The 16,886-nt window shown below is 42.1% G+C and overlaps 1 protein-coding gene across 10 annotated transcripts in view; it reads right to left on the bottom strand.

The window, feature by feature from the left end:
* Positions 1-16,886, bottom strand: part of celf2 (cugbp, Elav-like family member 2) — a 230,630-nt gene that overhangs the window by 76,597 nt on the left and 137,147 nt on the right. For all 10 annotated transcript variants that reach the window (XM_058069394.1, XM_058069383.1, XM_058069385.1 and 7 more), the window contains one exon: positions 3,921-3,956. Coding sequence is in view for 9 of the 10 variants with exons in the window: in XM_058069383.1 (XP_057925366.1) it covers positions 3,921-3,956 (36 nt within the window). In the remaining variant the exon portion in view is untranslated. The remainder of the gene's footprint in view (positions 1-3,920; positions 3,957-16,886) is intronic.

Below are 16,886 nucleotides of genomic sequence, written 5' to 3'. Positions count from 1 at the left end.
CCAAATAATTCCTTTCTTTTGTGGCGGGTTTTTGCCGGATAACAGGTAAGTCCTTCCTGTGATGGGCGGCTTCACGACACCTGTGCCCATTCATTTGCATTTACTGACATTTTCCCGCCTTCCATTAGGCGGGAAAGCGGCCGTTATGGGCGGAGGAGAGAAGGAGCGGCGAGGGAAGGAACGCCCCCCCCCCCCCCCAAACAATAGGCGGCGTAGACGAGCACGCTGGCGGCTCATTAACGCCTGCCGTATTTTTACATCTGACGCTCCGTGGCGTTGAGGGGGGTGGGGGGGGGGTTGTTGATGTTTCTGCCGCTTCCTCTTTTGTGACGATTCCGACTTCATTAGAATCGTAATGAACATCGGCGAGGCCCGTACATTACGCACAAACAAATCAATTCACCGCTGCGCCGGCGTCACGTGACGATGAAATGAAAGCATCGTTTGTCATCGGCGGAACGCCATGACGGACGGACACACGCAGGCGCGACATCGCCGCCATGTTAACACACGACACAAGTGTCGGAATGTGTGTGCGTGTGTCGCGCTCCGCCGGCGTGATGATGTTCCCGTGTGTAGCGAGACTCGCTAATTGGCTCACCTGTCTCTCAGCCATCTGGAGTCCCACCGCAAAAAAAAACACAAACGCACCATAGCACACACACACACACACGCGCACACACACACACACACACACACACACACACACACACACACACACACACACACACACACACACACACACACACACACACACACACACACACACACACACACACAGGTGTCAATGCAAATGATACAAATGATAAAAAAACAAAAAGCTATTTTTTTCCACACGCTGTTGTGGGATTCTTTTTCCGGGTTTGCTTGCAGCAGCAGAGCCATCAACAACAACAACAACAACACAATGGGAATTTTGGGAACGTCATTGGGATATTTGTCCCACTTCCCATGCTGACTGCCGGGGCCATCCATTACGGAAAACAACATAGGGAAAACTGCACGCTTTTCTTCTTTGTTTTACCTCTCACACACGCTCACAAACGCACACGTTGGGGGGGGGGGCATGTGATCAGGACCGCTGACCTGGAAATCATTGGGAACCGGGAGAATAAACACTATTACACACACACACACACACACACACACACACACACACACACACACACACACACACACACACACACACCTGACAGCTTATGGAAGAGCATCACTCCTTCGGCCTTTCACAAAAAGGAAGGGACATTTGGGGGACAATTTACAGGAAAAATAAGGAAGATTTTCTGGGAAAAAAATATTTTTTCTGGGGAAAAATATGAAAAGACAGGAAAAATTTGCTAAAAAGAGAGGAGAAAATGAAAAACATTTGGAACATCTGGAAAATTAAGGAATATTTTTGGCAGAAGTAAAGGAAACTGAGGGAATTCTCCCAGGAAAATCAGGGACATTTTCAGAAAAAAAAGAGGAAAAAACATCAACAAAGTGTAAGGGCAAATGAAATAAAATTGGGAAAATTTCCCAGAAAAGTACCAGATATTTTTGGTAAGGAAAATAAAATAAGGAAAATGAAACTTGAGGGGTGGGGATCAAGTGACAATTTTGGCAGAACTAAGGAAAACTGTGGACAATTATTAAATAAATATTAAAAAGGGGAAATTATCTTGAAAAATAAGGAAAATTATCAGTAAAAAAAAAAAAAAAATATATATATATATATATATAATAAGGTAAAATGAAAGAAACATCCAGAAAAATGAAGAATATTTTTAGCAAAATATAGGAAAATTAGGAACATTTTCAGGACAAATAAGCAAAAATTTGCTGCAAAACTAAAAAATTTAAACTAAATTAGATACAATTTTGAAAATTTCCCAGAAGAATATGGGATATTTTTTTTCTCCAAAAATTAGGAAAGATAATAAAGTAAAATTATGTTTAAAAAAAGACAAATTTTGTCCCAAAATAATAAAAAAACAGAAGAACATTTGTTGAAAAAAAGAATATGTCATTTGTAGACAAATCAGGGCCATTTTCTACAAAAAGGAAAAGGTAGAATAAAAAATAAGGGACATTAATCCTAAAAATAGGGGCTATTTTCACGCACACACGCACACACACACACACACACACACACACACACACACACACACACACACACACACACACACACACACACACACACACACACACACACACACACACACACACACACACACACACACACACACACCCGGCAGCGTTGTTCTTCTTGAAGAGCATCACTCCTTCATTCATTTCCGAGATGGCATGACAACACGTGAAGGTCGTCGCCATGGTGACGCCTTCACGGCGGGTCAACACGTGTGCACGCACACACACGTCACCGAGGAACCGCACAATGGGGACGCCGTGCCCCAGGAGGCCGAGCCGAGCGCACGTGCGTGACAGTGGAAATAAAAGGCGAATCCCAGCCAACATTCCTGCTCTTCAACGCTCGGGAATTCCGTTTTTCCTGCTGAGCAAGCAGGCAGCCTTTCCACGGATGCCGGGGGATCAATTAGAGGCCAGGAAGGCCCGGGACTGTCACGCCCGCCCGCCCCCGCCCGCCGCACTCATACATATGCAGAGGAGGCGGAGCCACCGAGCCCGCTTGTCACGCGGCGAGCGGGGAGGCAATAAGGGACGCAGCGTACCGGGACGCCACATTGTGAGTATCCCTGTAATTACGCTCTTGGCTGTCTGGAAACAGGAAGTGTGTGTGATGCTCCGACACACGCGCACACACACACACACACACACACACACACACACACACACACACACACACACACACACACACACACACACACACACACACACACACACACACCTGCTGTACTGCCAAAGAGGAAGTTGAGGCCTTCTGGGTGTTGTTGTATCGCTTCCTCATGTGTGCCTGTCGTATTCATACGCTAATCAACACTAACGTAACGCGTGCACGTGCGTGCACGTGCGTGCACGTGTGTGCACGTGTGTGCACGCGTGTGCACGTGTGTGCGTTCATGAGTGGACCCCGAGAGGTAGCTTTGCCGCTACCGCCAATAATCAGCCGCGTGGCTTCAAAGCACACACGACCACCATTCATCCCCTCTGGTCTGTACTTCCTGTCTAAGCCCCGCCCCCATTAATCGCTTCCCCTTCATCGTCCTGACGCTGGCTGGCACTTCAACGAGGACGCATTGTGGGTCTCGTAATGAGCATGTGCGCGAAAAGGACGGGCGTCAGGGAGGAAGTGGGACACAAATGGCGTCAAGAAGGAGGCAGACGCCGCCCCTAGTGGACGCCCGTGGTATTGCAGCTTTATACAAACGTTCCTCGAAAAATTTTTTTTAAAAATTTAAATTTTTTTTTTTTTAAAAAGGACATTTCCTGGAAAAATGAGAAATAAATTGGTACACTCCTGAAAATTTGAACAGAAAAAGTCAGAAAAGTAGGGGACATTTATCCAGGAAAACACCAACTGGAAATATTGGGACATGACAAACATGTCCAGGAAAAATTCCTGGAAAGTAAAATGGAGTAAAATAAGAAAAAAAAAGAGTTTTTAGCAAAAATTAAGGAAAACATCAGGAACCTTTCAAGAAAAAATGAGGGTAAAATTTACCCTAAAAATCAGGATAAGTCACCCATCCGTTATTTTATTTTTGTGCTTTTATTTTGAAGACCACGCTGAGTTTTGCTGACATCCTGTTCTGCTGTCATGTGATGACGTGTGAGCTATAAGAAGGAATCAAATGGAAGCAACACGGCTGCTCGGGGGGGACGGGTGGGTGGGGGGCTAAGATTGACAGCATCCACGCCACACGACGCAAACGCCATCATCATCATCACCATCACCTCCTCATCATCATCATGATGAGGAAGGTGCAGCTCTGTGAAACGGAAGGCAGGAAGTGGCTTACCTTTGTATCGGTCCCGACAGGTCGTTGGCGTCCTGCCTGCAACACACACAAAAAACACGCATGACCAACGTGACATCATGCGTAAACATGCTTGTCTTCGTTTGACTCGCAGGCCAGCTGGAGCCTATCCCAGCTTAGCATGTTAGCACCTACCATAATAGTGTCTACTTATGAAGATGAATGAAGAAATGCTACTATGCCAATGTCAGCATGCTAACACCTAGCATGATAGCCTTAAATGTCTGCTTAAGATTATATCCACAAAATTTGCAAGCATGCTAACAATGCTAACATGCTAACATTGGCAGGCTAGCGGCTCCTATAATACTGTAGTATATACCTACCAAAATGCCATAAAATGCTAGTATGCCAATGTTAGCATGCTAGCAATGCTAAAATGCTAACATTAGTATGCTAACACTAAGCATGATACCATTAAATGTCTGCTAAAAGTTAATATACGTATATAAAAATTGAAAAACAATTTAGTATGCTTATGTTAGCATACTAACAATACCAACATTGCCATGTTAACATCTAGCATAAGAGTAAGTACCAATGAAAATGGCTATAATTGCTAGTATGCTAATGTCAGCATGCTATCAATGCTAACATTAACATACTTACAACATAGCGGTCAATGTCTGCTTAATAGCTATGAGAACTGGAAGCATTTAAAGTGAGCTAATGTTAGCATCAACAATGATAACGTGCGTGCTAACACTGAGCATAATCGTGTGTGCCTATGAAAATGGATTCAAATGCTAGCATGCTCATGTTAGCATGATAAGGTGAACATGCTAACATAGCAGGACAGCATCAAATGTCTCCTTAAGTTAATATCCACAAAAATTGGATAATATTCCACTATGCTAATATTAGCATGTTAACATGCAGGTTTTTTTTTGGTGCACAGTTCAGACAGTATTAATGGAGCAGAAGAAAATATCATTTAAAAAATAAAAAAATACATTTGGAAGTAGTATGGGCTACTGTGCTTTGCTTGCAGGCCCATGATGATTGTAATGATGATGATAATAATAATAATAATAATAATAATAATAATAATAATAATAATAATAATAATAATAATAATAATAATAATAATGATAATGATAATGATAGTAATAGTAATAATGATAATGATAATAATAAAATAATAACAATAATAATAATAATGATGATAATAGTAATAATAATAATGACAATAATAAAATAATGACAATAACAATATCAACAACAACAACAATAATAATAATAATGATAATGATAATAATAGAAGTAGTAATAATGATAAAAATAAAATAATAACAATAATAATTATAATGATGATAATAGTAAGAATAATAATAATAAAATAATAACAATAACAATAACAATAATAATAATAATAATAATGATAATGATAGTAATAGTAATAATGATAATGATAATGACAATGATAATGATAAAATAATAACAATAATAATAATAATAATGATGATAATAGTAATAATAATAATAATGATAATAAAATAATGACAATAACAATAACAATAATAATAATAATAATAATAATAATAATAATAATAATAATAATAATAATAATAATAATAATAATAATAATAATAATAATAATGATAATAATAGTAATAGTAATAATGATAAAAATAAAATAATAACAATAATAATAATAATGATGATAATAGTCATAAAAATAATAATGATAATAATAATAATAATAATAATAATAATAATAATAATAATAATAATAATAATAATAATAATAATAATAATAATAATAATAATAATAATAATAATAATAATAATAATAATAATAATAATAATAATAATAATAATAATAATAATAATAATAATAATAATAATAATAATAATAGAAGGTGCTATGTTATGGTGACATGTAGGACCTTCCCTTGTGGGAAGACAATACACGTCTGGTTCGTGTCATCACGTTGCCATGAAAGTACACATGCACGCACGCATGCGCACGTGAGGATGGTAAATTGGCGTCTGGTGTTTGTCCTTGGAAAGCGTGGAGAAGCTCCTTCCATCCACCCGGTTTTCTCTCCATAATTCCCTGCTCTTCCTTCCTCCTCTCAGCCTCTTCTTCTACAGCATGTAAATAAATTGGTCCCCTGGTGCACGCAAACATGCACACGCACGCACACACACACACACGCACGCACACACACACACACGCACACACACACACTTGGAGAGCTGCACCAAATTAGCTGAGGTTTTGTGTGACAGAGGTAAATAAAATAATAAATGAACAATGCACTCATTAATAACCCATGTGAGCATGAGTGTGTGTGTGTGTGTGTGTGTGCACGTGTGTGTGTGTTTATGCACGTGCGTGCGCCTCTTCTACGCAGCAGCCAATCACAGCAGCTCTTTGCATTTCAAAGACCCACGCTTGTCTGTTTCATCCGTGGCCACACAACACTCGTCTTCTTCTTATGTCGTCCGCAACGCACACGCATGTGCACACGCACACGCACACACACACATGCGCGTGCACGTCACTTTATTCCCAAATTCCCTAAATATCCTGTATTGCAGGCAGCATCCAATGACAACATAATGACTGGCGACTCGGCTACCCTGACGTCCAAGCTAGCCGAGTACGTTGCAGGTGTCGCCTCGCCACACTGGGAGTCCCAAGGCGGACCCCTAAAGGGGGTGGATGCTAGCACGCGGGCAGCAAGGTGGTGTCAAATAAACCGACATGTCCCAACCATCTCAGTCTGGCCTAAAGGACTTGATCTCCAAGGCCTCTGACATGTGATGTACTCCTTCCTGATCCTATCCATCCTGGTCACTCCCATCCTCATCGAAATGGGCTGTACCAAGTGGTATAAAATAAAAACATGAATAACATTGTAAATAAAATTTATATTTTTAAAAATAAAAATACAATTGAAAAAGAGGAATAGGTAAATAATAATTAAAAAAAGTGCGTAATTACATGTTATAAATAAAAATGAAATTAAAACAACAAAAATAAAAATGGGCTGTACCAAGTGGTGTAAAATAAAAACGTGAATAACAATGTAAATAAAATCAATATATTTTAAAATAAAATATAATTTAAAAAGGTAAATAATAATAAAGAAAATTTGTGTAATTAATTTTTTATAAAAATGAAATTAAAACAATAAAAATAAAAATGGGCTGTACCAAGTGGTGTAAAATAAAAAGGTGAATAAAATTGTAAATAAAATCAATATATTTTAAAATAAAAATATAATTAAAAAAGGTAAATAATAATAACGAAAATTTGTGTAATTAATTTTTTTTATAAAAATGAAGTTTAACATTTAACAAAGGAAAACTAAATCAACTAAACATATTTTGGGTGTAATTAAATGAATTTAATTTGGTAACATTAATGGTACCAAGTGGTGTAAAAGTAAAAAAAAGTAAACAAAAATATATGAAAATATCAAAATAATAATTGAAATGAAAAAGCTTGAAAATATTGTAGACTTTCCAAACACATCCATGCAAGAGATACACGACTAAGTTGGTTGGCAGCGTGGCCGCTAGCAGGCCGCTGGCCGACCTTTGAACTTTGGGCCATAAGAAGCTAGCACCGGCGTTGCGATCAGCATGGAGGGTGACCTCTGACCCTCTGCTCTCGCGTGCGGGCGTCGACGCCACGAGACAACCGACCCAAACGTTGGACTTGTAGAAAAGGTGCGCTAATAAAGAAATGTTGGCACAGCTCAGGCCGCCAAATGTCAGCCGCTAATCCCTAAAAAAGTGCCAGACTCCACGCTAATCCCCGCCAGAGAAGAGCAGGCGGCGCGGCGGCCACATGACGTCTCAGATTTACGGCGACGAGCGAGGCAATAAAGCCGCGCGCATCAGCGGCAAATGGATGCGATGACAAGGCGTCACATTAAAGTCGAGTCTGCTGTCCGTCAACGTGACAAAACGCCTCCTTGCCGCGCGTCAAGGCGCCGCTCGGTGCGTCGCTAACAACGTGCGATCCCTATCACCGAGACGCAGTCGGCCCTTTCCGAGCCCGTTTGTCACACAAAGATTGAAGGCTAACGTTAGCGCCTGCAGCGCGTCCGCTCATCGATGCTCATTAGCACCCAAACGCAGCCATGGACTCGTTCAGGCTGCTAATACAAAAAAAGGCTGCTAATACACTTCCTGCTAGTCGCACGCCGCTTAGCACAGACACATTGGCATAACAAAGCATGGCATAGCATAGCATGGCATTGGCATAGCATGGCATAGCATGGCTTAGCATAGCATAGCATAGCATAGCATAGCATAGCATGGCATAGCATAGCATAGCATGCAATAGCATAGCATAGCATAGCATAGCATGGCATGGCATAGCATAATATAGCATGGCATGGCATGGGATGGCATGGCATGGCATAGCATGGCTTAGCATAGCATGCAATAGCATAGCATAGCATAGCATGGCATAGCATGGCATGGCATGGCATAGCATAATATAGCATAGCATAGCATGGCATAGCATAGCATAATATGGCATGGCATAGCATGGCATAGCATGGGATGGCATGGCATAGCATGGCTTAGCATAGCATGGCATAGCATGGCATAGCATGGCATAACATGCAATAGCATAGCATAGCATAGCATGGCATGGCATAGCATGGCATGGCATGGCATTTGCTCATCTTTTGCCCCCCTATTTTCCTGGAAATCCTGTCTCTTTACTTCACCCATTTTTCTTAATTTCCTGTAAAATGTTTCCCTCTTTTTCCTGAAAATTCCTGTCATTCCCATTTCCCCACAAAATGTGCCCTTCTTTCCCGAAAAATGTTTCTTGAATTTTCCCGTATTTTCCTGTCAAATGTCCCAGGATTTCCCAAATGTTCAAAAGGTGGCTTTGGTGGCCATTTTTGCTTGCCATCCAAAGAAGCGCCATCTTGGTAGCATCCATCACGTGAGCGCCTTCATCGACATGAGTCACCGTCACAAGGACACACCCCTTGACCCCGCCCCCTCTCCATTTTCACCCACTAAATGCCACCTCTACGAGATGATCGCGGTCCGGGACGGAACCTTTCAGCTCCATCAGCTAATCGGCTAGCTTGATACCTTCTTCAGCACGCCTCAAAGATGTTTACATGTCAGGATAAATATCACAACATTCCCCCAAAAACACCGTGTTGCCTACACACACACACACACACACACACACACACACACATGAATATTTGATGGTGTTGATGTTTAAATGACATGGTTTATGGTTTATGGTTTATGGTTTATGATGTATAATGCATACTTTGACTAACTTCACCCTGTCGCCTCCTCTTGCTTTTACTGCATGCTAACTGGCTGACGGCTACGTGCTTTAGCCGCCATTTTACATTCACTCAGCATTAGCATGCTAATAAGCAAAAACATGTTACGGTGTAGTACAGTGTAGTACCATGTAGTACCGTGTAGTACGACCATATACAGACCAAATACGTGACATGAATGTCCGAAAAACTATTTTCAACGTATAAGATGTTTTTTTCCGTACTTTGCCCTTCTTTCCCAACTTCTTCCGCTTTAAACACTTTCCTGGGAATTCTTGTATCAATGCCCATATGCCTATTTGCTCCCATTTACCCCAAATATGCCAGATTTCCACCCATTTCCCTGGAAAATTCCCCTTATTTCCCTCATTCTACAAGAAAATGTAATTTTATATAATCAAATTTTCCCCCCAAAATACCTAATTTTGGGGAATAATTTCTCAAATTTTCTGTAAAATTGATCATATTTCCACACAAAAATGCACTTATTTTCCTGCTAATGTTTCGTATTTTGACCAAAATATTTCTTCTCATATTCCTGGAAAATTCCTCTTATTTTCTTCTTTCCATACCAAAATATTCCCTCATTTTGCTGATTACTTATTATCCAGACAATGTGCATAATTTTCCCCCCCATTTTCCTAAAAAAAAATACATATATATTCCCAGAAAAGTTATTCTGGAAATATTTATTGTCCTGGAAATGTACCCTTATTTTACCCAATTTTTTCTGGTAACTTCTCCTTATTTTCCAAGAAATTTCATTTCATTTTATGCCATTTTCCCAGAAAATGTTGCTACTTCCCCTATCAAATTACCCCATTTTCCTGGAAATTTACCCTTACTTTAGCTAAATATTTCCCTCATTTTGCTGATAACTTATTTTTTAGAAAATGTAATAATTTCACCCCCATTTACCCAGAAAAAATATATTTATATTCCCAGAAATGTTATTCTGAAAATATTTATTGTCCTGGAAATGTACCCTTATTTTACCCAATTTTTGTGATAACTTCCCCTTATTTTCCAAGAAATTTCATTTCATTTTTACGCTATTTTCCCAGAAAATGTTGCTATTTCAGATTCCCCCATTTTCCTGGAAATGTACCCTTACTTTAGATAAATATTTCCCTCATTTTGCTGATAACTTGTTTTATTTTCCAGAAAATATCCAAATGTGATTTCCTCTAATTTTCCAATGATTTTCCTCCCCAGAAAAGTGGTCTTGTTTCCCCAAGACTGCAATATTTTCCCAGAAACGGTCGTCCTTTCCCTCACGTGTGGGCGGTAATGACGTGCGTGATGAACGAGCGCAACGACTGAACAACGACTCGGCTTCCCGTCAAACAGGTGGCACATGCACGAGCGAGCTAGCGAGCTAGCACGCCGCGTGTGCGATAAAAGCCTCATGCTCGGCATTACTCGCCATTCATAAAGCCAGAGTGTGGTGGGGCGGGGCGGGGCGGGGTGGGGCGTAGCGCTGAGAGCAGGCGACGCCTCCCACTCGGAATGAGCACCATCCCACCTCCCACTCGGAATGAGCACCATCCCACCTCCCACTCGGAATGAGCACCATCCCACCTCCCACTCGGAATGAGCACCATCCCGTCACTCTATGTGCTCTACTTCTACGTGCCTGCTATGACCAGACCATGTGGGCAGCAGCTGATAACAAATATTACCATCAGGTGTGTGTGTGTGTGTGTGTGTGTGTGTGTGCGTGCCCAAGGCCGCGGTGGCGTAATGACCCCCCAAGGGAGAAGGGCCCCGGGCCTCCCCTCCCCTCCGGCTCCCCCCCTGTCAACTAAGAGGAGGGATGAAGGAGGAGGACGAGGAGCGATGGCGGCGAAGGTGGCAGCTGTCGCCTCCTCGGGACAGTAATTGGCCGAGCGCTCGCCCCGACTTGGCGCTGGCACGCCAAGATGGTCATTAGCCACATCCCACCTGGCACCGGCGCCCCCGCCCGCCCACGCCGAGAGGGGAGGGGGGGGGGCGCACCCGGGGTGTCAGTCACTTCTCGGCAAACGAGGCGGCGGCCCGGTTGGCGGCCCGGTCGGCGGCGCTGGAGTGGCAGCTCCAAATCACACTTGACAGCTTGAGTGACAGCTCCGTACGGGCACGGCCGGCCGTGGAAATATGGAAGATATGGAAGATATGGAAGATATGGAAGATATGGAAGATATGGAGAATAATCATCCGCACCGCGCTGACGCGATGATGGGGTCATGTGACCGCACGCAGGACCAGCACAAGTATTGGGACGGCCGCCACACCTCACGTCCGACTAGGACCGCTAGTCCACCTTTGGACCCGCCGGGTCATCACGTGACACAAAAATTACCAGGGAAGAAAGAAAAACTAGGGAAATGGGACAGGAAAATGGGGTGCTATAAGGGAACATGGGGGACATTTGGTGGGACATTTTGGAAGACATTTGGGGGGACATTTGGGGGGCATTTTGGAAGACATTTGAGGGGACATTTGGGGGGGACATTGGGGAAGACATTTGCGGGGACATTTGGAGGGACATTTTGGGGGCATTTTGGAAGACATTTGAGGGGACATTTGGGGGGACATTGGGGAGGACATTTGCGGGGACATTTGGGGGGCATTTTGGAAGACATTTGAGGGGACATTTTGGGGGGACATATGAGGGGACATTTTGGAAGACATTTGAGGGGACATTTGGGGCGACATTTGGGAAGACATTTGGGGGGACATATGGGAGGTCATTTGGGGTGGACTTTTTGGAAGACATTTGGCGAACATTTGGGGGGACATTTGGGAAGACATTTGGCAGACATTTGGGGGGCATTTTGGAAGACATTTGGGGGGACATTTTGGAAGACATTTGAGGGGACATTTGGGGGGACATTTGAGGGGACATTTTGGAAGACATTTGAGGGGACATTTGGGAAGACATTTGGGGGGACATATGGGAAGTCATTTGGGGTGGACATTTTGGAAGACATTTGGCGAACATTTGGGGGGACATTTGGGAAGACATTTGAGGGGACATTTGGGCAGACATTTGGGGGGGACATTTGGGAAGACATTTGGGGGGACATTTGAGGGACAAATGAGGTCAAAGTAAGGGACTGTTCCCAGAAAAAAGGAAGGAAGGGCAAGAAATGCCCCCCCCAGAAGACCCCCAAGTGTTGGGGAAAAGGAACAAAGGAGGAAAACGGCGCCAGGAAGGAAGCGGGGGGCGGGGCGAGGAGGAGGAAAAATTCAATATATTTTGAATCTAGCCGATGTAATCAGATTACACGTCCGCCATGAGCGACGTATTTCATAAGGAATAAGCAGTTTGGGGGGGAGCGAGGGGGGCGGGCACTTTGGCGGGCTGATCTACATCCGCGTTGACACTTTGCAATAAACGCAGTGGGAGGCGCCCGCAGAAACACAACGCCGTGTAATGGTTTTATCACCACAAACCCCAATTCCCACGCCGGCCCGTGTCAGCCCGGCCGGGGGGGCCAAAATTCAATTAACTGTGAAGCACACATGCTCGTGGAGCCGGGCGGGCGGGGTTGCGGAGGACAAGGAGAATATCCGGAGCCATTTGGAACGTTTTCCTTTTGGCGGGACTCGGGGTCTCGCAGGACGGCTCGAGTTACCGCAGCTGACGACGCTGACGGCGAGACCCGCTAACGCTCGCCAACGCTCGCAAAACAATTCATGACCTCAACGCGGACACAGGTGCGCTACATCAGCTACATGAGCTAATGCTACAGGCTAATAGCTTCACGCTAGACGAATATTAGCTTTGAGATCAACCAAGAACTCAGTCGATTTAGCAGAATGCTAAGTGCTACACGCCAAAAGCTAAAATCAAAAGTTATTAGCAAACACAACCCAAAGGTGCTAACATTGCTGATGACAATAAGTTAGCTTTTAATACAAACGGACAAGCTAATCTCCCCAAACATAAAAATGCTAACAATGCTGTACGCGCATCATTATGGGGAATATTGAACAAATGCTATACTCCAAAAATGCTAGCACTCAAAAGCTACTAGCGAAAACAAGCCAAAGGTGCCCGGTGCGAATATTACGGCAAAAAATATGTTGCACGTTAAAACGTTATAGTTGAAAAACAAAAGTTATTTGTGAAACTGAGCCAAACGTTAGCATACCACACGGGGAAGATTCCACCAATGATGCTACTATTTCATCAAAAATAGACAAGTTAGCCTGTCCAGACATGCTAATGCTAACATTACGTTGATTATTCATGGATATTCCATGAAAATGCTAACATAAAAAAGCTAATAATTATGTTATTTGCAAAAACGAGCAAAGATGCTAACATTACAATATACTGTATGTTGCACGTTACATAAACATGAGGATGCTAACAATATTTTCATGGATATTCAGTAAAAATGGCATCATAAAAACAGCCAAGAATCTAATATCTAATGGGTAAGTTCCCTTAGCAAAGAGGCTAATGCTAACGACGTTGATGATTACATGGTTTGGTGTTTTGATCCGAAAGTGGCCTCTCCATCGTCCCACTTTTGATGAAGTCGGCTAATCTTTCTATCGGGGACGCAGCAAAGATCACACCGTGGCTCGGAGGGCCACAATCGCGTCCGTCGCAGCTTGCGTCTTAAGATTAGCGCCCGGCGGGGTTTCCGGGGTGGCTGCCAGACGACGCGGCGGTGCATCGCTGTGGAAACAGGAAGTGGTGACCGCGGACAGATAAAGGCCTCGATTGTCATCCTGAGCTCCCGCCGCCGAGCGTATTCCACAAGGACAAGAATTTGGAAAGACAAATTGTCCATTGTCTACGTGTTGTGGGACACCAGGAGAGGGCGGGGGCCGTCCATCCCTCACGTGTCCGAGGAGGGGGGCGGGAATTAGCATAATTAGTTACACGCTGTAACAGAGAAAAAGTAATTGTCAATGCTTTTATTGTTGTATTTCCCCTTTCTGCATGCTTTTCCTGTTTGTGTGCTGTTTGGCAGTCGGGGGCGGGGGTGGGGGGCGGACACGAGGATCACATTAGCATGACGTGGTTTCGCTCCGTCCTCGTTCAGCTGACAGACGGAGAAGGAAAAAAAAACAACACCGTCAGGAAGAATTCCCAACATGAGAAAGAAGCAGCCTATGGGGAGGGTGGGGGTCCGGGTGGGGGTCCGGGTGTGGGGGTCCGGGTGGGGGAGGAGGGTAAACTTTGGCAAGGCATGAAGGCAGGAGAGGCGGGAGTTGAAGTCCAGCTGTGCCGTCTGTCTTTTCACACTGAAAACTCACTCCCCGGTCAGCGTGGGAGGGAGGGGGGGCCCCGTGGGAGGGAGGGAAGGGGGGGGGTCACGAGGAAGAGGAGGCCAAAGAGCTTCAATGGGGGAGACTTACACGCGGATAAATGCTTCGGCAAGAATGACACGGTCCAAGGATGGGAATGCGACAAAACGTAGCTGGATAACAGTAGTGGCGTGCTAACATTAGCCCGCGCTAGCGAGCGGTGACAAAAATGTATTGTTATTGTAAAAGTGATATTCACATTTACATATGCTGTCATTTGATAATAAATATGGCATTTGAAATAAATTCTATTATAATTCTATTCATTGGTGTATTTAAACAATGATATTTCCTTTTGAAAATTGTTGAAAATTTTATTTAATTTACAAATTTTTTAAATTTGTTTTTAATTAAATTTTTCTGAGAAAATTTTCAGATTTTTCAATATATAGTATATCAATTTTTAATATACAGTATATATAATATTTACATTTGAGTATATTTTAACGCATTTATCAAATACATTGGAGATGTATCATTAAGTAATTACTTTCTTTTTTAATAAAACAAATATTTGTAAATGATAATTTTTCAGCTTTTTTTAAAAAATAATCCTATTGTAAAAAGAAATAAGAAATATAATATGTAGGCGTTTACAATGTGCCAAATGTATCTGTGGCGGTCCAAAGAGGGTGGCCACGGTGCGGGCTGTCAATCAAAAAGGAGCACGGTGGTGATGCTGATCAGGGATTAACGACGGAAGACGAAGGCGTCAGGTGACCGCCGGGCGCTGGTGGAGACGCTCATCAATTTGGCGGGAAACCTGCCTGCCCTTAAATGCGCCTTTAATTGCTTTGCTTCCCGGAGCGTCGTTAAGGAAAAGCATTCCTTAATGCGACTTAGTGATGCCCGGCCAATCAAAGGCCGTGGAGGGATTGATGAGGACGGAGAGCAGGCTAAACAAATGGATAGACGAGCGGAGGAGGCTGATGCAAGAAGTAGAAAGATGGAGGCATCGCCAGGCGGGAGAAGAGGAACGCTCTTCAACTAGCAAACGCCGCTGGCTGCCATGATGGGCTAGCATCAACGATCAACGCCGTGGACGTCCATGGCAGCCATCCTTCCTCTTTTCTAGTCACGCTGTTACTCTACGCTCTATCTGCTCTACGTGGATCTACGTGCAGGCCTCGTCACTCATCATTACATCATCCTATCTTAATGTCACTATACTTCATCTGATACGCATATGTACTGTATATGTACTGTATACATACTGTATACATACTGTATACATACTGTATACGTACTGTATGATTATCTTAACTTATGTCATCATACCTTACCATAACCTACGTCACCTTACCTTACGTTATATTACCTTACCTCATGTTACCTTACATTATATTACCTTAGTACCTTACATTACCTTATGTTACCTTACCTTATGTTACCTTACATTATATTACCTTACATTATATTACCTTAGTACCTTACATTACCTTGTTACCTTAAATTATATTACCTTACATTACCTTACCTTGTTACCTTACATTATATTACCTTACCTTATGATACCTTACATTATGTTACCTTACATTATATTACCATAAGTTATATTACCTTACCTTACATCATTTTATATTACCTTACCTTATGTTACCTTACATTATGCTACCATAAGTTATACTACCTTACCTTACATTACCTTATATTACCTTACTTTATGTTACCTTACATTATATTACCTTACATTACCTTACCTTATGTTACCTTACATTATGTTATCATAAGTTATATTACCTTACCTTATATTATATTACCTTACATTACCTTACCTTATGTTACCTTACATTACCTTGTTACCCTACATTATGTTACCATAAGTTATATTACCTAACCTTACATTATATTACCTTACCTTATGTTACCATAAGTTATATTACCTTACCTTATATTATATTACCTTACCTTATGTTACCATAAGTTATATTACCTTACCTTATATTATATTACCTTACCTTATGTTACCATAAGTTATATTACATTACCATGTTACCTTACATTATGTTATCATAAGTTATACTACCTTACCTTACATTACATTACCTTATATTACCTTACTTTATGTTACCTTACATTATATTACCTTACCTTATATTATATTACCTTACATTACCTTACCTTATGTTACCTTACATTATGTTACCATAAGTTATATTACCTTACCTTACATTATTGTGGTGGAATTGTTTTTACTATTTCTATTATTGACTACTATTGTACTATTACTAAATGTACGCTGTATATCAAAATGGGTTTGGCATGGGTGTAGGTACGTATATATACATAGTATATGTGGATGTACGTATATACAGTACATGCAGTATATCCAGTACGTAGAGTATATCCTGCA

The sequence above is a fragment of the Doryrhamphus excisus genome, chromosome 3 (assembly GCF_030265055.1).
Source record: "Doryrhamphus excisus isolate RoL2022-K1 chromosome 3, RoL_Dexc_1.0, whole genome shotgun sequence".
In the NCBI taxonomy this organism is placed as follows: Eukaryota; Metazoa; Chordata; class Actinopteri; order Syngnathiformes; family Syngnathidae; genus Doryrhamphus; species Doryrhamphus excisus.
Note: the sequence above shows the minus strand (reverse complement) of the source record. Positions and strands in the feature narration are given on the sequence as shown.